The sequence below is a fragment of the Bufo bufo genome, chromosome 6 (genome assembly GCF_905171765.1).
Source record: "Bufo bufo chromosome 6, aBufBuf1.1, whole genome shotgun sequence".
Lineage (NCBI taxonomy): Eukaryota > Metazoa > Chordata > Amphibia > Anura > Bufonidae > Bufo > Bufo bufo.
In genome coordinates, this window is record NC_053394.1 from 217,376,410 (window position 1) to 217,400,010 (window position 23,601).

Below are 23,601 nucleotides of genomic sequence, written 5' to 3' on the forward strand. Positions count from 1 at the left end.
CGTATTCAGGAGAAGTTGGGGAATGTGTTTTGGGGTGTCTTTTTACATATACCCATGCTGGGTGAGAGAAATATCTTGGCAAAAGACAACTTTTCCCATTTTTTTTATACAAAGTTGGCATTTGACCAAGATATTTATCTCACCCAGCATGGGTATATGTAAAATGACACCCCAAAACACATTCCCCAACTTCTACTGAATACGGAGATACCAGATGTGTGACACTTTTTTGCAGCCTAGGTGGGCAAAGGGGCCCACATTCCAAAGAGCACCTTTCGGATTTCACTGGTCAGTTTTTACAGAATTTGATTTCAAACTCCTTACCACACATTTGGGCCCCTAGAATGCCAGGGCAGTATAACTACCCCACAAGTGACCCCATTTTGGAAAGAAGAGACCCCAAGGTATTTCGTGATGGGCATAGTGAGTTCATGGAAGTTTTTATTTTTTGTCACAAGTTAGTGGAATATGAGACTTTGTAAGAAAAAAAAAAAAAAAAAAAATCATCATTTTCCGCTAACTTGTGACAAAAAATAAAAAGTTCTATGAACTCACTATGCCCATCAGCGAATACCTTAGGGTGTGTACTTTCCGAAATGGGGTCATTTGTGGGGTGTTTGTACTGTCTGGGCATTGTAGAACCTCAGGAAACATGACAGGTGCTCAGAAAGTCAGAGCTGCTTCAAAAAGCGGAAATTCACATTTTTGTACCATAGTTTGTAAACGCTATAACTTTTACCCAAACCATTTTTTTTTTACCCAAACATTTTTTTTTTATCAAAGACATGTAGAACAATAAATTTAGAGCAAAATTTATATATGGATGTCATTTTTTTTGCAAAATTTTACAACTGAAAGTGAAAAATGTCATTTTTTTGCAAAAAAATCGTTAAATTTCGATTAATAACAAAAAAAGTAAAAATGTCAGCAGCAATGAAATACCACCAAATGAAAGCTCTATTAGTGAGAAGAAAAGGAGGTAAAATTCATTTGGGTGGTAAGTTGCATGACCGAGCAATAAATGGTGAAAGTAGTGTAGGTCAGAAGTGTAAAAAGTGGCCTGGTCTTTCAGGGTGTTTAAGCACTGGGGGCTGAGGTGGCTAAAGAGGATCTGTCAGCTCTCCTGACTTGTCCATTTTAGTAAATACTTGTATTCCCCATAGTATAACATTTGGCTTCTTTTCTGTGTTGGAATGTTTTAGTTATTCCTACAAAAAAAATAAAAATTATAAAGTTAACAACTTGGTGTTACCAGTTTGGGGTAACGCCAGTTGTGGTAGACTGAGCCAATGAATTCATATACTTTGGAGTAGTAAGTCTATGGTCTCATTTTATAGGAGTCAAACACTGAACATACTGTTTCTGTCAAATTATGGAAATGGCGGTGTTAGCTGTTAGCCACCACTGACTAATCGACTGTAGTGTTATCGGTCCTCCGCAGGAGCCAACAGGTTTTCCTTAAAGGATTACTCCAGGAGAAAAAAATAAAATAAAAATAAGTGGCTTAGTGCAGAATAGGCTTTTAAAGAATAGCGTAGAGGCTTTTTTTTTTTAGGTGAACTGCCATTTACAGTATGAGCTGTCTGTCATTTTGATTCTTTCTTCCCCCGAGATGTGGTGGTTTTCCTAATGCAGTCTACATTTCCCAACATGTCTTTGGCCTTGTAGAAACAGAGGTGCAGAGTCTCAGCACATGAAGGCCACAGGCTCAGGGATAAGAGAATGTGCGCATGTCTGACCTTTGGGCACCCACCAATCACAAAAATGTGTGTATTAAATATATTTTCCATCCCAATCAAGTTGGCTGAAGATAAGCATGTTACTTGTGATTAAAAGAGATTAAAGGGGTTGTCCAAGTTATGGAAAAAAAAAAATATATAGCACTGAAAATCTGGTGGGCAGCAATATATAACTAAGTTAAGCAAGTTTTATGCAAAAAAATATATTTCCTCATTTCCCTGGTTCTTTTCTGGCCCTTGTTTACATGCAATAAAAACAATCTCTGCCCCTCTCCCTGCACTGCTAAGGGAGTGGCTACAAGAGCTGCCCTGAGTGCTAGGAAGAATCAGCAGCATGTTGTATGTGTAGGACTACAAGTCCCAGCTGTACAATGACACTGCTAAGGGAGTGGATACAAGAGCTGCCCTGAGTGCTGGGAGAATCAACAGCAACTTGTAAGTGTAGAACTACAAGTCCCACCTGTATAATGACACTGCTTATACACACAGGATCTTCCCCCTACCTTCTTGTGCAATGCTCTCTCTAGTCTGTCAGCTCCTGTGCCCAGAATTGTCACTGCTGCTGCTACCCAGTCTGTGCAGCTGAAGGGGTTAAGAATCCTAGGATAGAGCAGAAGGCAGTGAAGGGGCGTGGCCAGCACAGTGACATGTCGTTTACAGGCTTGTAAACAAACTTTATCAGAGCAGGGAGAGAAGCTGACATCACAGGTCATGTGACTCAGTCAAATCTAAGAAACCAGGCACTAGGGATAAAGTGAGTTAATTGGAAAGTTATTATATTTGCTTAGTTAGGAACATAGAAAGAACAAAAAAATAACTCAGACAACCCCTTTAAAGGGGTTGTGGAAGATATTTAAAATCCCAGAAAGCCCTCCAATATGATAAATCATCTTATAGTCACCCGTTTCTCCAGAACTGTTCTCTGCGGGACTGGTTGGGTACTCTTGCTGATGCTTACTAACATTGAGGGCAGTGATTGGCAGGAGCAGTCACATGCCGTACACCTGCAGGTGTATGGAATGTCACTGCTGCAGCCAAATGCTGTATGCTGGCATACCTGTTTAATAGGTTATCAACACCTTGTCCTGTGTTTTTTGTGAAGGGAGAGGTGTCCACGCATGGGTGGTTCTCTTCATTAACTTCTGTGGGATCTCCAAAAATAGCCATGAATGTCAAGATGGGGAGTACATGCAGCCTGATAACCGAGCACAAGTTACACTGAGGTTCAGTCTAGTAAACAGACTATAGCATTGGTGTGCATCTTTCCTTAGGAGCCAGGTAAGAAAAATAAGCAAAAAACACTAATTATGAACCAAGCTTTATCTTTCACTGGACACATCTACCAATTTTCAGTCTCTTCTGTATTATCTGATGCAGAAGAACAAGTACACTGGTGGAACGTCATTACCCACAATATTAAAACAAAACAGACAAGAACTTTAGACAAGAATCGTAGTTTATTGTCTAGAATCCAGAATCAGCTCACACACAGGATATACTATTAAATGATTTTCATAAGGTAACCATTTGTGGTTCATTCGTGTGTCTGCCGGATCTCCTGGGCTGACCACGGCTCCCCTGAACTTATCTTACTGTTTTATGATGCAGTCAGTTCATATCTGATCGTGGATCTCTTGTACTAAACTGATGCAGTCAGTTCAGGGGAGCCACGGTCGGCCCAGGAAATCCAGCAGACACAGGCACAGTGTTTCCTGGGCCAATCATGGTCATGTGCATGAGCCCTTCAACTAGTAGGTTTCCTCATCCCAGCATCAGAATTCTCTCTTTGTTTCCTAACTTTGACTGATTAATAAACATTGGATTATTATTGAGGCATCATGTTGATTGACTTGAAAAAAGACAAGATCTAGTAGGATTTTACATAATAGGTCCCTGGTACTGATAAAGGGTTAACCATGTAATAACCCAGGAAGCACATTGGTCTCGATTCAATGTCCAGGCTTTCCTCCTGGCTTATCTTAGTTTCTTTCCTGGGTTGTATCTAAGGAGGAGACGGAGAGAGGCTATTCCAAAAAGGAAGGTTTGTACAAGCCACAGCATTCTGGCTCCAGAGTCGGTGATCCCTTTATTGCTGCAAAAAAAAAGCATATAAAAAAAGTCACCAAATGTAACAAGAAACATTAAAAGATTTATTTTATATATATATATATATATATATATATATATATATACACATACAGTGGGATGCGAAAGTTTGGGCAACCTTGTTAATCATCATGATTTTCCTGTATAAATCGTTGGTTGTTACGATAAAAAATGTCAGTTAAATATATCATATAGGAGACACACAGTGATATTTGAGAAGTGAAATGAAGTTTATTGGATTTACAGAAAGTGTGCTATAATTGTTTAAACAAAATTAGGCAGGTGCATAAATTTGGGCACTGTTGTCATTTTATTGATTCCAAAACCTTTAGAACTAATTATTGGAACTCAAATTGGCTTGGTAAGCTCAGTGACCCCTGACCTACATACACAGGTGAATCCAATTCTGAGAAAGAGTATTTAAGGGGGTCAATTGTAAGTTTCCCTCCTCTTTTAATTTTATCTGAAGAGTAGCAACATGGGGGTCTCAAAACAACTCTCAAATGACCTGAAGACAAAGATTGTTCACCATCATGGTTTAGGGGAAGGATACAGAAAGCTGTCTCAGAGATTTCAGCTGTCTGTTTCCACAGTTAGGAACATATTGAGGAAATGGAAGACCACAGGCTCAGTTCAAGTTAAGGCTCGAAGTGGCAGACCAAGAAAAATCTCGGATAGACAGAAGCGATGAATGGTGAGAACAGTCAGAGTCAACCCACAGACCAGCACCAAAGACCTACAACATCTTCTTGCTGCAGATGGAGTCACTGTGCATCGTTCAACCATTCGGCACACTTTACACAAGGAGATGCTGTATGCGAGAGTGATGCAGAGGAAGCCTTTTCTGCTTGAGGTGGGCTAAAGCACATTTGGACAAGCCAGCTTCATTTTGGAATAAGGTGCTGTGGACTGATGAAACTAAAATGGAGTTATTTGGCCATAACAAGGGGCGTTATGCATGGAGGAAAAAGAACACAGCATTCCAAGAAAAACACCTGCTACCTACAGTAAAATATGGTGGTGGTTCCATCATGCTGTGGGGCTGTGGGGCCAGTGCAGGGACTGGAAATCTTGTCAAAGTTGAGGGACGCATGGATTCCACTCAGTATCAGCAGATTCTGGAGACCAATGTCCAGGAATCAGTGACAAAGCTGAAGCTGCGCCGGGGCTGGATCTTTCAACAAGACAACGACCCTAAACACTGCTCAAAATCCACTAAGGCATTTATGCAGAGGAACAAGTACAACGTTCTGGAATGGCCATCTCAGTCCCCAGACCTGAATATAATTGAAAATCTGTGGTGTGACTTAAAGAGAGCTGTCCATGCTCGGAAGCCATCAAACCTGAATGAACTAAAGATGTTTTGTAAAGAGGAATGGTCCAAAATACCTTCAACCAGAATCCAGACTCTCATTGGATCCTACAGGAAGCGTTTAGAGGCTGTAATTTCTGCAAAAGGAGGATCTACTAAATATTGATTTCATTTCTTTTTTGTGGTGCCCAAATTTATGCACCTGCCTAATTTTGTTTAAACAATTATAGCACACTTTCTGTAAATCCAATAAACTTCATTTCACTTCTCAAATATCACTGTGTGTCTCCTATATGATATATTTAACTGACATTTTTTATCGTAACAACCAACGATTTATACAGGAAAATCATGACGATTAACAAGGTTGCCCAAACTTTCGCATCCCACTGTATATATATATATATATATATATATATATATATATATATATATATATATATATATATATATAAAATAACAAAAAGGGCAGCACTCCAAGAAGTAAAAAATGAAAAAAATTCTTTATTTACCCATATGGGACAAGCTATATATACAGAAAATGGACGGCACTCCAGTGAAATGAAATATAGTGAATCCTTTATTCAACCATCCAGTGCAACGTTTGGGCTCTGGAATGAGCCTTTTTCAAGCAGAGATACAATGTGAATGAGGACATACACATACACACATATATATATATATATATATACACACATACACATTACCGTTTGCTTTCAATATTTTAAAAGGGTTTTCTGAGATTTTAGTACAGATGACCAATCCTCCGCTGCCTTCTCCCTGCCTACCTAGCACAGCACCGTACATAGTATAGCGCCTGTGCTTTGTATTACTCTCAGCCCCATTCACTTCTATGGGGCTGAGCTGCGCCTAGGACAGGCCATGTGACCGATGAACGTGACGTCACTGGCCTAGGAAAAGCTGAGAGAAGGCTGCGGCGCTACTGCGAGCTCCGCTGCCTACTCAAACAGCTGATCGGCTGAGGTCCCAGGTGTCAGACCCCCACCGATCAGAGGATAGGTCATCAGTAGCAAAATCCCAGAAAACTCCTTTAACATTTTGGATTGTGTGAATGCTAAGAACATATTGTAAAAGGAAACATTAATGATACTGTATATCCATTATACTTTGTTTGCGTTTCTACGTAGTGGAGACAAAAAAATAAATCTGCTGCTGCTAATTAACTTTTAGTAAAATTTTGGATTGTATGAATGCTAAGTCCAGAAGACAGTCATTGACAACCTCCACAAGGAGGGTAAGCCACAAAAGGTGATTGCCAAAGAAGCTGGCTGTTCACACAGAGGTGTATCTAAGCATATTAATCAAAAATTGAGTGGAGGGAAAAAGTGCGGTATAAAAAAGTGCAAAAGAAACAGGGATAACTGGAGCCTTGAAAGGATTTTCAGGAAAAGGCCATTCAAGAATTTGGGGGAGAGTCACAGAGTGGACTAAGCAGTTTGTGGGGTAAAAAAAAAAAAAACTGCGAAGGTTTTGGGGGTTTTAACATCACAGTGTTCACTGTTTACCAAAACTGACATGATGTCCTTATTATGCGGCTCAATACAAATACTGCAATACCAAACTTGCCGTCTTTTTTTTTTGTATTACTACTTTTAAAAAAAATTATATATATATATATATATATATATATATATATATATATATATATATATATATATAATCAAAATTTTCTGACAGCCATAACTTTTTTAGATTTCCATCCACAGAGCTGTATGACAAACTGTACTTTGTATTGGTACCATTTTTGTGGCACGTACGACGTTTTGATCACTGTTCAATTTTTTTAGGAGGAAAAAGGTGACTAAAAGAATGGCAAATCGTGTGGTTTTCATTTTTTTTTCCATTACGGTGTTCACCACACAGGAATTTTTTTTATATAATAGTTCAGACATTTTTGAATCCGGCGATACTTGATATGTTTATTTTTTTATTGTTAATTCCTAAATTTGCATATAAAAATATAAGGGGGGGCGATTTAAACTTTTAAGCCACTTAAATTTTTTTTAACTATTAGACCCCTTAGTAGGCTAGAACCTGGGATCTTTTGATCCCTTGTCCTATTCACCCCAATAGAGATCTATTAGGGGAATAGAATGTCCCTGCTGCACTGTGCCTCATGCACAGAGCTGCAGGGAACTGCGTAGGAAGCGGGCTCACCGCAGCATCCCGCTCAATACCTTCCCTCAACCACTGTGACATACTGGTACGTCATGGTGGTTGAAGGGGTTAAAGTGGTTCTGGATATAAAAACTGGCATCAAAGTCAGCAGATAGACACTTTTTACAGATTTGAATAAGTAGCTGGGGTTAAAGGGCGTGTGTCAGTAGATTTGTACCTATGAAACTAGCTGACCTGTTGCATGTGCACTTGGCAGCCTAAGCCATTTGTGTTGGTCCTGGCCCTGTCAAAGTGGAGAGAGCATGGCAGTTGCAGAAAGAACAGAACCCTATAGGTGTAACGGCAACTCCCCCTTTGCTTCTAGAGGCTCATTTGCATACATTATTGTTCTCAGCAATGCAGACACATATGAACATGGGACCAACAAAGATGCCTTCAGCTGCCAAGAGTACATGCAACAGGTCAGCCAGTTTCATGGGTACAAATCTGCTGACAGAGGCCCTTTAAATAACTCACTTCTAGCATACAGAGCGTGACACCCTACATCGAATTCAGTTGAGGTCAGCCTGACCCAAAGTTGTTCTGGCACGTCATCTCTGGGTCAAAACATCTAGGGCTTGGGCACCGGATATTTTGTCTAGGGCCCCAAATGCACTAACAACAACTATACAACTGTATCACCGTCCTCATGATGGCCATATAACATATGGACTAATTTATACATAATAATCATTAACACAAATATCCAGGGGTGCCTCGGCTAGCGCATCTAGTTTACTGAGCATTATAGTACTGCCCCTGTATCAGAGGCATACAGAGGATTTTCCTGTTGGATTCCGAATGACAGATGCCATATTACAGAAGACAGAATACTTTCATGTGTGAGAACTTATTGTGTTTAAGGGCTGATTTGATAATATATCTTACTGGAACATACTGCCATCTAGTGTACACTTTGGTTTACTACACTACTGTAGCTAAGTGTTTGTAGAAATGTTTGTTCCCAATAACTGGCTCATGTAAAGGTGCCAGTGATAAAGCGATGAATGAGCAAGCACTTGTTCATTGGGAGATTGTGTCCTTCGGCTGGCACTAAAAAGCATTGTTCCACTATGGGGACAAGCAATCATGGTAGCGATTGCTTGTCCCCATACAGTGGACCTGATTGCTGCATGTTAAAGGGGTTGTCTCATCATAGACAATGGGGGCATACGCTAGGAATATGCCCCCATTGTCTTATAGGTGCGGGTCCCACCACTGGGAGCCCCGCAAGGTGTGGCTGGAGGACTCCGGTCCTGGCCACCACAAGCCGGCTCCCCATAGAAGTGAATGGAGTGTACCGTGCATGCGCTGCCCCTCTCCCATTCATTTCTATGGGGCCGATGGAAATAGCCGGAGCCGCTATTTCTGCCGGCCACACAGAAAATGAATGGAGGGCGGCTGCACATGTTCCAGCGCACCCTCCTTCACTTGGCGGGGCTCCGTTCTCGATATAGGTGTGGCTCCCAGCGGTGGGGACCCGCACGTATATAGACAATGGGGGCATAGCTAGCGAAATTCCACCTTTGTCCATGATGAGACAGCCCCTTTAGGCCCCCTGCACACGATCAGGATGCGTGCGGATTTTTCCGCGCGGATTTTGACCTGCGGTGCGGATTTTAAAATCCACGACATGTCAATTAATTTTTTTTTTTCCTGGGCCGGATTTCTCATACACTCGTGAAATCCGCATGCGGAAAATCCGCACCGGAATCCGCACCAAATCCGGCACGCAAATCCGCACCAATTAATGCGGATTGACCGCACAGTTTGCCTGCGAACACCTGCAATTTCAGTGCGGATTCTCCGCACATGAATCCTGAACGTGTGCATGTACCCTAAATGTCTCTTTACCTCTGCTGATGATTAGCAATTATAGGGAATATTTGGTTTATTCCAGATGATTTGCCTGTAACATCGGAAGTGTAAAGGACCCTTAGGGCATATTTAGACAGTGTAGCTGTCAAAACCAGGCAGTGAAAACTGTACCATCTGGATAGGTTATCATTATCTGATCGGTGATCAGCTGTTTCAGAAGGTACTGATGCTCCTGTGAGCGCTGCGGCCTCCTCTCTGCTAACCAAGCACAGCACCATACATTGTATAGCGGCTGTGCTCGTTATCGCGGCTCAGCCCCTCTCACGTCAATGTGACTGAACTACGCCTAGACCATGTGACTGAAGAACGTGACATCACAGGCCTATGATAAGCTGACTAGGGGGGTCCTGGATAGGATAGGTCATCATTTTAAAAATGTCAGAAACACCTTTAAAGTGCATAGGAAAAATAGGAATATAATCAAAAAAGTTTAGATTAGTGGGGGTCTGAGCACTGAGACCCCCACCGATCTCTAGAAACAAGCAGAGAGAAGCTCCCAATTTGCACTCTCTCTCTTTGATGCACGAGTAGACTCTTCTGTTGAGTCTTACTTCCTGTTCTGCAGCAAGAGAGAGAATGTGCTAAGTAGTCGCTTCTATTCTAGAGAATGGTGCTCAGACCCCCACCATATCAAAAGACATTAAAAAAACTGCGAAAATAGTGCATCAGGCAATATACTGTCTATACGGCATAAAAGGTATATTCATTTTCCTCAGACATCTTACACTAGGATCCCCGTTGACTATAATGGGATCCGATGGAGATCCGTCCGGTTCCAGCATCTGTGCTGGCTTTCAGCCAGACAAAGTCCTGCATGCACCGAAAGCAGTCATTTGCAGAAACTCAATATAGGCAATGGGATGCGGTGGTCCGCTGCATTATCCGGCTATGCTGGATACGGTGAGCTCTGGCGGGTTGTTGCTCTGCCGGAACAGTCTGCCAGATTTCTAAACACAGATGTGGAACGTACCCTTAAGGTTATTTGTGGCTAAAGCTTTTCAGAATAAGCTGTTGTGTATGTACCCGAGGAGTAGCAATATACCTGTTAACATACTGGATTCCACATTTTTACCCCTCTGGATGGAGATATAGAGCCAGCATCATCATGTTTTGTGTCTGCCTCACCGCAGCAGCTCACTCCTCTCCATAGTCTCCTATGGGCCAGCTTGTAACCCGATAATCAGTCTCATCTTCAGTACTTTTTTACCTATGAATTAGAGGGTTTTCTGGGATTACTATGGTTTTCAACAATGTTCTTGTAGTTGCTGAGCTTGTGTACCTAGTGCTCTTTTTCAATTTAGACTCTCCTGACAGTTTTCACCATGTGAACAAATCACTGGTTTGTTTCCATCCTGCATGTAAACCCATGATGCACTGGAGCACTCCCCTATCACTGCCCATGTTGCTTTGGACATAGCTTCACAAGAAACAAGAAAGAGCTGCATCAACACGTGACCACTGCTCAGAACAGAAGATGGGAGCAAAATTATTATTTTAAAGGCTGTTGATGCACAGTGGAAACCCCCTTTAAGGGGCAATGATCAGGAGACAGAGAAGAAGAGAAGTGGCTTGTAAATGAGAAAGCTATTTTTTTTTCAATAAGATATATTACAAAGTTTCTTATTTGCTGGTACTGTTGATTTATTAAGGGTTTGTTTGAAAGCCAAAGTGTTGTTGCAGCATTCATAGCATAAATGCAGGGGTCTGCCTTAGATTTCACCTTCTGCACGGCAGTCTATGTGGTGGAAATCCACAGCATAGACTGACATGCTACAGATTTTAAATCTTCACCACAGGTCAAGATCTGTGCGGATTCTGTTGAGGATCTTTTAACATCTCATCTACTTTGCTGCTACTGTATATGGTACAAATTTGGGATACTCAATTTGGCTGCGGACAATCCACGGCATGCTTGCTACATGTGGCTGTACTCTAAAGGTGCACTAAATTGCTCCATCTGTTGCAGAATGGGTGCTGCAGGTAGAGTACAACTTTCATTAAGGCCTCATGCACACAACCGTAGTTTAGGTCCACACTTTTTGCAGATCGCAGATTCTTACGGCCCTGCAAGAAAAACAGAACATGTCCTATTCTTGTCCGTTTGGCGTTGTGGCATTTCATAGATAAGGGGAATTCGTGATGGACAAACATTGGCCTAGACGTTTCGCGAACATTAATTCAAGATCAAAAAACACGCATTTCGCGGCGGGGGCCCCATTCACTTTAATGGCAGGCGAACCTGAAAAACCTTTAGGTCACATCTGCAGCCACCAAATACTTACTAGGAGTGCACAAATAGTCCCACAACATGGACAGTGACATACCAGAGGGGGATCAATGGCAAAAAATTCCCACAAAAAAATATGTTTTTAATCAGAGGCCATTTTTATGCGTCTTAAAAAGGGAAACTCAAAAATGTGCCCTGCTGGCCCCAAATATTAGGCATTCACCAGACAGAAAAGAACTAGTGATTATGTGGCTGGAGGTACATTAGGCGGTCACTGGATAAAATTTTTTTTTACTGTAGGCTACTGGAGTAGAGGCCCCAAAAATTAAGCAGTCACCTGACAGAAAAGGCCTTTTATGCCAATGTATATACATAAGACGAAGACCATTCTTTGTTCTGAGTGGTGGCAGATATGTGTGGGCTGGCATGAGGAAATTCAATTACACATGGTCGTTACAGGTGTGGAATTCCTCCGAGATCCATGCCTCATTCATTTTTAGAATGTGAAGTAGTCATGAGCTAGGCGACTGCGCTCATCGGTCATGATCCCCCCTGCTGCGCTGAACATACTTTCAGACAGGACACTCGACGAGGGGCAATCCAAGAGTTCCATGGCAAATTGTTCCAGCTCTGGCCACAGGTCAAGCCTGCACACCCAGTAGTCCAGGGGTTCCTCGCTTCTCAGAGCGCCCACATCCCCCGTTAACCCGATGTAGTCCGACACTTGTTGGTCTATGCCTTCCATTAGGCTGGATCCGGAGGGCGGCTCTCGATGGGTTGGCTGCAAGAATGATCTCATATCCGAAGTGACCAACACATCTTCAAACCACCCTTTTCTTGCAAGCGCGGTAGGATTGGTACCCACTACTGTTGATAGAGCACCATAGTGCTCGGGTGCTCCGTTCATAGGAAAAAGGTCAGAAATTGATGAAAACACCACCAAAATGGTTCGGGAACAGCATAGGGAGGATGTCTGTATGCACCTTGGACTCCCAGGTTTCTGCTGGGAACGATGTTGTCCAAGTAGTACGCCACTTTTACAGACTGGCAATATGCACAAAACCGAAGATAAAATCAATTTTAGAGGAAAAATTCTTAGCACACATTCTTTCCTGTATATATTTACTTGTATATTAAGTGCAAGTGCTGCCAAAAATTACAAGGAAGAGGCACTCCGAAACAACCTGTATATCACATAAAGGAGGGCATCATTCACATTGTGGTACAATTGTTCAGGTAGTGGGACTCATACACTCAAAGACTATGCACTAAGTGAAAGGGCTGCCAAAAATTACAAGGAATGGCACTACAATACACCCTTTGTTACACATAAAGGAGGGCATCATACACACCCTTGAAAAGTTATGATTGATGGCCTGCTGGTGACCCTCAAAAACATTTGGAGCAAGGGCCTGCTGATCTGACCATCTAAATCATCATGTGCGAGGGCCTGCTGCCGCTTTGGTGAGTCTACATAACCTGGGGCCGATCGCAAGTCCCTGTGACGGCGATGATCCAGTTGGATGTCTGCCCTATCAACTTTCGATGTTATTTTCAGCCCAAACCATGTAGAACATGGGTAACGGTCTGGTATTGCACCTTTTTGCTCGTCCACTCCACCACAGGAATGAGAGATGAGAAGTTCTCTTTGTAGCAGGGTCGAGAAGGGTGAACAACCAGTAATCCATGTCGTCTAAAATGAGTATAATGTGCGGGTCACGGGAAAGGCAGCATAACAAAGTCAGCCATGTGTGCCAGAGTACCAACAGGCAAGACTTCGCTGTCGTCATCAGGAGGATCACTCAATCTCCTCATCCTCTTCTGCCCACCCACCCTGAACAGATGAAATTAAACTTCCATGGGTACTACCCTCTGTAGTGGAGGCAATCGTCTCCTGCTCCTCCTTCTCTTCATCGTCAAATTTGTGCTGAGAAAACGAACTGAGGGTGGTCTGGATATCACCCTGTGTACTTTCTTCCCCCATTTCCACCTCTTCCACATGCAAAGAGTCATCCTTAATTGTGAGCAGCCAGCGTTTGAGTAGACACAGAAGTGGGATGGTTACGCTGATAATAGCGTTATCGCCGCTCACCATCTGTGTTGATTTCTCAAAGTTTCTTAAAACCTCACAGATGTCAGACATCCATGCCCACTCCTCACTTGTGAATAGCGGAAGCCGACTGGAAAGGTGACGACCATGTTGCAGCTGGTATTCCACTACTGCCCTCTGCTGCTTACAAAGTCTGGCCAAAATGTGGAACGTGAAGTTCCAGCCTGTGCTCACGTCGCACAACAGCCGGTGCGCTAGCACTTTCAAGCACTGCTGCAGCATTGACAGACCAGTTGAAGCTGTCGACTTGCGGAAATATGCACACACGAGGCGCACCTTCACCAGTAGCTCAGGCAAATTAGAGTAGGTTTTGAGAAACTGCTGAACCACAAGGTTGAACATATGGGCGAGGCATGGGATGTGTCTGAGCTTGCCGAGCTCCAAAGCCGCCACCAAGTTACAGCCATTATCAGACACAACCATGCCTGGTTGTAGGTTGAGTGGCGAGAGCCACAGCTCAGTCTGGTCTCTTATCCCCTGCCACAGCTCTGCGGCGGTGTGCTGTTTGTCCCCTAAGCATATCAGCTTCAGCACGGCCTGTTGACGCTTCCCCAATGCAGTGCTACACTGCTTCCAGCTACCGACTGATGGCTGACTGGTGCTGCAAGAGGATAATTCGGAGGAGGAGGAGAAGTGGGGGTTGGAGCCTTTAACGTAGGTGCTGGCGGAAACCCTGATAGACATAGGGCCCGCAAACCTTAATACCTGTGCCATCCCAGGGTACGACTCGCTCCCGGCCTCCACAACATTCAACCAGTGTGCCGTCGGGGAAATGTAGCGTCCCTGGCCGAATGCACTTGTCCATGTGTCCGTGTACCTTCCCAGTACCTGCATTGGTCAGGGCATGTGTGATGTTACGGGACACATGTTGGTGTAAGGCGGGCACGGCACAACTTGAAAAATAGTGGCGGCTGCAGACTGCATAATGCCACCAACATCAGGCTGCGGAAAGCCTCAGTGTCCACAAGCCTAAATGGCAACATTTCCAGGGCCAGTAATTTGGAAAGCTGCACATTTAGTGCTATGGCCTGTGGGTGGGTGGCTGGGTATTTTCACTTGCGTTCAAAACTAAGATTTAGTCTTACCGGTAAACGGTTTTCCAGGAGTCCGACATGACAGCACCCACTGGAGGATGTCCTATTGGACCTCTGTAGGGACAGGAAGCGAGAGGTTAAAAGGCCCCACCCCTCATACCAGTGTTTTTCCAAATTACTACACCAGATAGGATCCAAACTGTTTTATTTGAACCTCCATGTTAACTTCACATTGGAAATTCTGCATACAAGTATATATATGTATAATGTATACATGCATGGATCCCAGAAACAAAATCCAAAAACAAAAAAAGGGGGGGGTATTAAACGGGTGCTGTCATGTCGGACTCCTGGAAAACCGTTTACCGGTAAGACTAAATCTTAGTTTCCAGGACGTCCCTCCATGACAGCACCCACTGGAGAACTACCAGCTTAATAATTAGGGGGGGACCACTGCCTGAAGAACCTTACGGCCAAAGCCTAGGTCCTGGTTGGTAAGAGAGTCCAGTCTATAGTGCCTGACAAAGGTAGTGAAACTGGACCTAGTAGCGGCCCTGCAAATTTGTTCAATTGAGGCTTCTGCTTTTTCTGCCCAAGAGGTTGCCACCGCTCTGGTGGAATGGGCTTTAATGGACAATGGACATGGTAGTCCTTTTAGCACGTAGGCTTGTTGAACCGCTTCTCTGATCCAACGAGCTAAAGTCTGTTTTGAGGCCTTATTGCCCTTGTTCTTTCCTCCGAACAAGATAAAAAGGTTTGAAGATTTTCTCCACGAATCCGTTTTTTGTAGGTAGGCTAACATGGATCTCCTTACGTCCAGACAATGGAACTTTTCTTCCTGCACATTTTTGGGAGAGGTACAAAACGAAGGAAGAATTATTTCCTGATTTCTATGGAACGAAGAGACAACCTTTGGTAGAAAGGATGGATCCAATTTTAAAATAATCCGGTCGTCCAACACTTTTAGATATGGCTCCCTGATAGAAAGGGCCTGAATCTCCCCTATTCTGCGTGCTGTGGTAATTGCTAGCAGAAAGATGGTCTTAAGAGAGAGTAATCTATCAGATAACTGCTCAATTGGTTCAAACGGGGGATTACATAGACTTTAAGACTATATTAAGGTCCCAAGGTGGTACCGTCTGCCTAATAGTAGGTCTCATTCTGGAAGTAGATTTAATAAATCTTTTTATCCATCTGTGCTCTGCTAAGGAGGTGTCCAGAAAACAACTCAAGGCTGAAATCTGGACCTTGAGGGTACTGGGGTTTAAACCCAAATCAAACCCCAACTGCAGTAAATCCAGAATGTAGCCTATAGATGGGTCAGAAACCCCAGGATGTGTTTGTGACAGCCATGAGGTAAATTTTTTCCAAATTTTTAAATATATCGCTGAGGTTATAGGTTTGTTGTAGGGTAGAAATTACCTTCTCTGACAGACCCTTTTTCCTTAGGATCTGCCTTTCAGGATCCAGGCTGTTAACTGTAGTCTGTCGAGGTTTGGATGTTCCAGGGGTCCTTGTAGGAGAAGGTCCTTCCTTCTCGGAAGGGGTAACGGATCTCCTATCACCATCTCCTTCAGCAAAGGAAACCAGGCCCTCTTTGGCCATGCCGGAGCTATCAGAATGAGAGTCACTGAGCTTGACCTCAGCTTTTTTAGGACCGCTGGAATCAGGGGGAATGGAGGGAAGGCGTACCCCAGATCCATATCCCAATCCTGGGACAGGGCGTCTACCCCCAGCGGGTTGTCCCTTGGATTCAGAGAAAAATATTTGTTTAATTTGGTGTTTTCTCTTGCCGCAAAGAGGTCTACTTGCGGGAGTCCCCACTGATGACAGATCTGCTGAAACACTTCCTTGTTTAAAGACCATTCTCCCGGGTTGAGCGTGTGTCTGCTTAGGAAGTCGGCAGTGGAGTTTTCTACTCCTCTTAGATGGACTGCTGAAACTGAGAGCACCTTTTCCTCTGCCCAACCAAATATTTGGTCTGATAATCCCTGAAGATGAGGGTTCCTGGTTCCTCCCTGACGCTTCAGGTAGCATACCGTCGTCACATTGTCCGATAGGATCTTGATGTGGTGGCCGGAGAGTGTTTGTTCTGCCCTCTTCAGGGTCTCCCAAACAGCTTTCAGCTCTCTGAAATTCGAGGATCTGCGACTGTCGAGATCTGACCATTTCCCCTGAAGGAATTGATCTCTTAGATGGGCCCCCCAGCCCCACTGGCTTGCATCTGTAGTAACTACTATAAATGGAGAAAGATTCCAGGCGACCCCCTTCCTTAGGTTTTTGGGGTTGGTCCACCAGGATAGAGAATCTAGACTTTGACTTGATAGGATTATTCTTGAGTTTAAGGACCGATGGTTTTTGTCCCATGCACTCAGAATTGAGCTCTGTAGTAATCTGGAATGGTACTGAGCCCATGGAATGACCGATATGCAAGATGTCATTAACCCGAGAACCTGCATAGATTCTCTTAGGGTATGGTCCCTTCTTCTCTGAAAGGCTCTTATCTTTTCCCTTATCCTTTCGTGTTTTAGTAGCGGAAGAAAGGAATGCTGTCTCTCCGAGTCTAAGATGACACCCAAGAACTGTTTCCTGGTACTCGGAACTAGGTCCGACTTGGCATAATTTATTATCCAACCTAAATCTTTGAAGAGGGCCAGGGTCTGTTGGACATTGTCTAGAAGACCTTGCTTTGTCTCTGCGATTAGAAGGAAATCGTCTAGATACGGGATGATCCTTATTTGCTGCTGTCTCAGATATGCCACTATTTCTGTAATCACCTTCGTGAAAATCCGAGGAGCCGAGGATATTCCGAAGGGTAGGCACTGGAACTGATAATGGAGAATCGTGCCCCCCTGGTTGATTGCAAACCTGAGGTACTGCTGGTGGAGTGGATGTACTGGGATGTGATAGTATGCATCCTTTAAATCCATTGTGCATAAGAGATCTCCTACTGATATCAGGGGGATTGATGACTTTATAGATTCCATTTTGAATCTGTGGTAGACTACAGACCTGTTCAGGGACTTCAGATTGATGATCGTCCTGAACGAGCCGTCCGGCTTTTTTACCTGGAAAAGTCTTGAATAATGACCCAGGCCTTTTTGTTCCACTGGGACCTGTATTATTGCTTTTAGATTTAACAGTTTTCTTATGTCGAGACAGAACTGATTCTTTTGCTCTGTGGACTGAAAATTTGTTATCAGGAATCTCCACGGGGGTGGACTGCGGAACTCTATTTTCACTCCCTCTCGGATTGTACTGAGAATCCAGTGATTCTGAGAGACCCGAGTCCAGGCCTCCCAGAACAAACTGAGTCTGCCCCCGACTGGCCTGACGTCATTGTTTGTCTGTGTTGGAAGATGGGTTAAACAAGAAACCCCTTCCTCTACCTCCTTTGGGGTAGCTTCATCTCCCAGTCTTACCTTTTCCCCTCTGAGAGGTTGGAAACTGTTTGGAGGGTTTCCGAAAGGGCTGAGGTTTCTTTACTTTTTCCTCTGGGAAGCCTTTCTTTTTGTCAGCCGCACTTTCTAGGATGGAGTCAAGGACCTGACCAAAAAGATAGGACCCAGTAAAGGGGATTGCACAAAGTTTATTCTTTGATGCAATGTCCCCTGTCCAAGACTTGAGCCAGAGGGCCCGTCTTGCTGTGTTTGTGAGCGCATCGTTCCTCGCCGCAAACCTAATTGATTCTGCCGAGGCATCCGCCATGAAAGAAGCCGCCATTTTTAACAACGGTAAGGAATCTAGAATTTCTTCTCTGGATGTCCTCATCCTAAGATGATTTTCTAGTTGATCCAGCCATACACACATGGCCCGGGACACTGAGGTAGCCGCAATATTTGTATTTATAGAGGCAGCAGAAGATTCCCATGCTTTCTTTAAAAGCCCATCCACCTTACGATCCATAGGATCCTTCAGCTGTGAGGAATCTTCAAAGGGAATGGAAGTTTTCTTCACCACCTTGGCCACCTGAATATCCACTTTTGGTATCTCGTCCCAGAGTTTTGTTTCTTCTGGGTTAAAGATCAACCTGTTTTTGAATTCACGTGGTACATAAAGCTTCTTGTCACCCTCTTCCCATTCATCTTTAATTAGATCAGTCAGGTTAGCGTTGACGGGAAAGAGTTTCCTTTTCTTCGCTCTTAGACCGCCAAACATCTCGTCCTGTATGGTGCGCGTCTGCTCCTCTTCCTCTACCGCCATTGTTTGTCTAACAGCTGTCAAGAGTGGGTCTAGATCTTCAGCCGAAAACCGGAATCTCCTAGGTTCCTCTGATAAGGAAGGGGTCTGATCTTCTTCCAATTCGTCCGAATAGTACGTTGGTTCTTCCTCTGAGTCAGAGTCCACCTGTACTCTAGAACGTTTCGCCGGTGGGGAAGAGGGGACCGGCAGAGAAGAGGGGACTGGAAGGGACGGGGGCTGACTTGCTCCTGCCGCCTGTATCTCCTCCCTCACTATTGCCCTTAATTCTGCCAGAAAGGATGGTTGCTCCTCCTTTAATATTTTTGCCAAACAATCAGTGCATAGGGCCTTCTTGTATGACTCCGCCAGCTTCTTGGCGCAGGTCCCGCATTTCTTTGGTCTCTTCTTGGAGTCACCATGCGGTTTGTGACCTGGTTCTCTTTCCACCTTAACAGAAGGGGGAGAGAAAGATATAGAAACAGGGCCTGTCAGAGTAACCCTAACTATGTAGGACCTCACTTACATTTCCCTGGACGAGGGGGTCTGCAGTGGCATCTAGCTTCGCAGATACCTGGGCCTCCATGATGTGTGCTGCATGCAGAATACATCACTACTTTAAATGGACTTACCGCCCGGCCCCCCTCGATACCGCTCGGCTCCGCCTCCTCTTCTTGGGGACTCATCCTAGGAGAATCGACCCCACATGCGAGGCCCCAGAATCCCGAGGCCTCCAGCATGGATGCGCGACGCCAGCTGCTTCCGGCTTCCTCGCGTCACTTCCGGTCACGTGGGACGTGACGCGTCGCGTCATCAGAGAAGCGCCGGAGTCGATACTGTGCCCAGAGCTCCCGCAGGAGAAGCGGCAACAGCGTCCCCATACCGCGGCTTCAGGATACAGGTACCGGGAATGCTAGGGGACCTCTTCCCCCGAGAGGTGCTAGCTTCGGGCCCCATCTGAGGCTGAAGAGGAGAGGCACAAGCCCCCCGACCAGCCTCGGCCCATATCTCTCCCCACTAAAAAAGCAGGGAAACTCCTCTCTGCTCCTATCATTGTAGGGACAGGAAGAACACTGGTATGAGGGGTGGGGAGGGGCCTTTTAACCTCTCTCGCTTCCTGTCCCTACAGAGGTCCAATAGGACATCCTCCAGTGGGTGCTGTCATGGAGGGACGTCCTGGAAAGCCTGGGGTAAGGACATTTGGACACTATGCTGGGACATGGAAGAGGATGTAGTCGCTGATGATGCTTCCCGAATGTCCAGGTGCAGGGCGGGAGGCATCCGGGCCTGCGCCTTCGACAGGGGATTGGCCAGCACGTAGCACAGGGGAAGAGGAGGCAGTGGTGTGACCCGCAGACACAGATTGTGGACCCAGGCGTTTGTCCCACTTATTATGGTGCTTGTATGCCATGTGGCGGATCATGCTGGTGGTGGTGAGGTTGCTAGTGTTAACGCCCCGGCTCATTTTCGTATGGCAAAGGTTGCAAACTACTATTCTTTTGTCGTCCGCACGTTCCTCAAAAAAGTGCCATACTGTGGAACATCTACCCCCTGGCAAGGGAGATTTCTGCAAGGGCGTGCCCAGTGGAAAAGTTACGGGCTTGTTTGGTGTGGCCCGCCTTCTCCCTTTTGGCACCCCACTGCCTCTTCCAGCCTGTTGCGGTGCTGCAGATCCCTCCCTCCCTCTGTACTGCTGTCCTCGCTCGGCTTGCCACCTTCCCAGGTTGGGTCAGTGACCTCATTGTCCACCACCTCCTCTTACACTTCCTCACTCTAATCATCCTCCTGATTTGTTGACCTAACCACAACCTCAGTGATTAACAACTGTGTCTCATCCTCTTCATCAACCTCGAGACAGTAATTGTGGTTGACTCATTGGCAACTGTGTCTCATCATCATCCAACTAATTAAACACTAATTGCCATTCCCCACCGTCATGTTCTTGTGACTGTGGATACTCAAGAGGTTGGGAATCAGGGCAAAAGATCTCATGTCCCTCTTCAAGAGTGCTTAGCGAGAGGGCAAAATCAAGTAATGGCGATGAAAAGAGGTCCTCGGAATATCCGAGTGTGGGATCACTTGTTTGGCCAGACTGTACATGGTGGGAGGAAGGAGGATCAGGGTGAGGATTGTGTTGACCAGACTCCTGGCTACTGAGACTGGACTTGGTGGAAGACAGGGTGGTGCTTGAGCGACTGCATTATCTGCTGCAATCCAACCGACCACCTGGTTGCACTGGTCTGACTTCAAGTGTGGTGTCCTGCGCCGGCCTGCAAACTGGGACATGAAGCTAGGTATCGTGGGTGATTGTTTTTCTTGTGCTCTGGTAGCAGGCACAGTTTCTCCACACCCAGGGCCACGGCCACTTCCCCATCCCTTACTGCTCGCCTTCATTTTAAATGTGATATATGCTTGAAAGTATGTCACACGTACAGTAGCGCAGGATTTGTAAATGTATGCGCAAAAAAATGTACACAGGTATTTGTGATTAGGAAACATTATACAGGACAGGTAATGTACCTTTTTCCGTAAACACTGCGAATAGTGACACTTGATGTCACTGATATTTTAGAGATGCGCACACTTTACACAGGAGATGTGGCGCAAATAATGTAACTTTCCGCAGCAGCCTATTATGCGGTATTTATCGCAGAATGCGCTAAAAATATATATTGCTGCTGTCACACACACACACACACACAATAGTCCTTAAAAGGACTTTTGGGTCTCTGAAAAAAAAAATTGTACAAAAATCTTTCTATTACACTCCCTACACTGTCTGCCCCTTCCTATGCACAGCTCTTCCTAACACTGAGCAATATAGCGCAGGTTGCGCTACAAACATATATTGCTGCTGTCACACACAGTAGTCCTTACAAGGACTTTTGGGTCTCTGAAACGTTTTTGTACAAAAAAAAATATTCAATTACAATCCCTACACTCTCTGTCCCTTTCTATGCTCAGCTCTCCCCGACTACGAATGAGCCGAACATGAAACATCGGGTGCTATATAGCACGAGATAACGCGTCCCGGCCAGCCAATCACTGTAATGCCAGTAGCCAAAATGGCTACTTGCATTACAGTGAGGGCAGTACTTACCTGCACGTTTATTGGCTGCACAGCAGTATGCTCCATCATCATTAGTACCCGCACCCATTTCGCTGATGGTGGAAATTCCTCTACCAGCGCCTGCAACAGCGGAATCTAGCAGCAAGGCCTGGAAATGCTGCATTCTGACACCCCTCTGTGATGCTGGTAACATGTCCGCCATTTTGTGTTTGTACCGGGGGTCTAAGTACGTTGCCACCCAGTATTGGTCCTTGCCCTTTATGCTTTTTATATGGGGGTCCCTCTTCAAACACTGGAGCATGAAGGCCCCCATTTACACTTATTGGAAGCAGTGGAGCGCCCTGGCTCCTGCTCATCGCCCAGGAGAAGGTTGTCCTCGGTATCCTCACCCCAGCCACGGACAACACCAGGGATCCCTGAAAAGTTTAAAGTCCCCCTCAAAGCCTGCTCTTCTTGCTCCTCCTCCCCCAGCCACCATCCTCCTCTGACTGCTCTACAGACTCCTGCTAACTTGTCTCGGTGATGGGAGGCCAGGTGCCTTCTTAAGGCGGTCGTCCCTAGGTGAGTGTTGGGCTTACCACGACTTATGCGTTGACAGCACAGGCTGCAGATGGCAACACTATTGTCAGCAGCTGACACGTTAAAAAGAGCCCACCCTGCGGAGCCATGTGCCGTCATCCTGGGAGCGCCAGATGTGACCATGCATGGTGGATGGCTCGCTCCAGATACATTTGCAATCTGCTTTTTGAATCGTGTACACTGCGAGTTCTGCCTGCTTCTCCTCCCTATCTGCTGCTGTCTCTCCCTCTCTTCTGGGCACCCACATAACGTCCATCGACACATCATCATCACCTTCACCACCACTGACATTAGAGATCTCGGAGTAGGCAGCAACAGCGGGGACCTCCCTCCTTGGGCTGATCTGGGTACTGTCGTCAGACTGCTGGGTGTCGGCCGTTACTACCTCCTCTTCCTCATCCAATGCCAAGAATGGCTGCGCATCGGTAAGGTCTGGGAATGGATGGGAAAAAAATTCCTCTGACTTGGGTGGGAAGGCTATGGTGGTGGAGGTTGTGTCTTTGGGGGTGCACACAGCAGAGAGTGAGGGTGCAGATACAGAGGATGAGGAGGGTGCAGAACGCCGAGTGAGCCACTCAACCAACTCTGGTGCGTCCTTTGACGTAAATCGCACGCACCTTCTCCAACTTCCCACTTAGGCTCCAGCCTGGTGCACCTGCCCGACCTCTACCACCCTTGCAGAGTGGCCTGCCTCTTCCTCTGCCTGTCATTTTCAAAATGACCCTGTGCCACAGTCCCTAGAGAAGATCAGTATTTGTTGTAAGCAGGTATATCACACCCCTCAATCAGTATTTTGCAGAAGCAGGTATATCATACCCCTCAATCAGTTTTTTTGGGGCAACAGGTATATCACACCCATTGCAAATAGTTGTTCCAATAACGCCTGTCCCTCCATATACCTGCGGTATGGCAGCAGAACCGCACACAACTGCTGCACGATACAAATGCACTATAATATACTTTCTAGGTTATATGATAAGTATATCACACCTATAGCTAGCGTTTGGTGTCCCTAACAATCTGTCCCTGCTCCACAAAGCAACCTCTCCCTACAGTGGCAAAACACAGAATGTAAAATTGCTGCCAGATGGGGTATGTTATAGGATGGGGGGTGTGTCCATGTGCTCAAACATCTTAATTGGCTGTCCCACCTGTTGGATGTGTCATGGGTCAAAGTTCAGGGCAATGC

The 23,601-nt window shown here is 45.2% G+C and overlaps 1 protein-coding gene across 1 annotated transcript in view; it reads right to left on the reverse strand.

The window, feature by feature from the left end:
• Nucleotides 1-3,177: 3,177 nt before the first annotated feature.
• Nucleotides 3,178-23,601, reverse strand: part of TMEM254 (transmembrane protein 254) — a 30,792-nt gene continuing 10,368 nt past the window's right edge. Inside the window, exon 4 of the mRNA XM_040435377.1 lies at nucleotides 3,178-3,831. Coding sequence (XP_040291311.1) covers nucleotides 3,714-3,831 — 118 coding nt within the window. The 3' untranslated portion in view covers nucleotides 3,178-3,713. The remainder of the gene's footprint in view (nucleotides 3,832-23,601) is intronic.